Below are 1,021 nucleotides of genomic sequence, written 5' to 3'. Positions count from 1 at the left end.
CTTGAACTTTGTGTGCGACGAGCTGAAGGTCAGCAACTTCGGTTCTAATTTCTCGATTTCCACTTACTCCCCTCACCCCTCACAGGAGCTGAATGACAACTGCAGCTCGTCCGTGACCCGGTAAGTGCGCGCGCTCGGCAAAGCGCTGTTAGCGCCTGAGACACAGCTGTCCGTGTGACACTAACCCCTGCTAGCTCATGGTGGGACTGTGTCGACACGTAGACAGGTGGCAGCTCGTGTCATTACTAACCATGCGGCCAACCGTGCAGCTCACAGCAGAGTCAGTACTGACGCTGCCTCTGACAACGTAAGGCACACGCGGTGCTCGCTTATTCCCATGTGTCTGTGAGCCCACGCGAGGTTCAGAGTCTGGGTCCTCTTTGGGCCTCTCATGGGGACCCACAGCCTCTGTCTCTGTCCACACCTTTAGCCATGGCCCCCCACTCTTGGACAATTCCAAAATCTCCCACCCGCTAATCGCGGTAACTTTGCTGGACGGCTGACTTATCCTATATTGGTGTTAGTGGCACCCGCCCATTTCGTCAGAATTCCCTCCCTGCTCCTGGGCACCTCTCAGGTGACCCCTCCTTTGCCACCTGTCCGGGAACCAGCCCAGTGCCGTGACGTCAGGAGCAGTCACTCATAGGGTGTCCCAGGGGATGCTGGTGTCCAGCCTCTGCAGAGCTAAGGAAAAGCACTGGGGTGAGCCCGTGTCACACGCAGTCCCAAGGGCCCCAAGACCCTCCACAGAGCCAGGGCCCCCTGGCCGACACGTGTCCCTTCTGACTCAACAGGGAAAATTCACCTGTGGAAATGACCCCCGTACATGCCATCAGCATCACCACGAGTCTGGAGGAGCTGCCACCAGTGGTAAGTGCCAAGCCCTGGGCATGTCCCCGAGGCAGGGCTGAGCGCCAGGGACGGGGACTCAGGGCCCGGAACGGAGCTAGGACCGTGTCAGAGGTGCCTGTGCCACTGGCTGCAGCATGTGTCGTGCTCCCAGGGATGCTGCTCAGACGGA

At 59.4% G+C, this 1,021-nt stretch overlaps 1 protein-coding gene across 1 annotated transcript in view; it reads left to right on the top strand.

The window, feature by feature from the left end:
* Positions 1 to 1,021, top strand: part of LOC111734436 — a gene marked incomplete at both ends in the record, with an annotated part of 11,820 nt that overhangs the window by 6,275 nt on the left and 4,524 nt on the right. Inside the window, 2 exons of the mRNA XM_023526596.1 lie at positions 86 to 120; positions 795 to 870. Of these exons, the coding sequence (XP_023382364.1) occupies positions 86 to 120; positions 795 to 870 (111 nt within the window). The remainder of the gene's footprint in view (positions 1 to 85; positions 121 to 794; positions 871 to 1,021) is intronic.

The sequence above is a fragment of the Pteropus vampyrus genome, unplaced genomic scaffold, assembly GCF_000151845.1.
Source record: "Pteropus vampyrus isolate Shadow unplaced genomic scaffold, Pvam_2.0 Scaffold1246, whole genome shotgun sequence".
Taxonomy (NCBI): Eukaryota; Metazoa; Chordata; class Mammalia; order Chiroptera; family Pteropodidae; genus Pteropus; species Pteropus vampyrus.
Note: the sequence above shows the minus strand (reverse complement) of the source record. Positions and strands in the feature narration are given on the sequence as shown.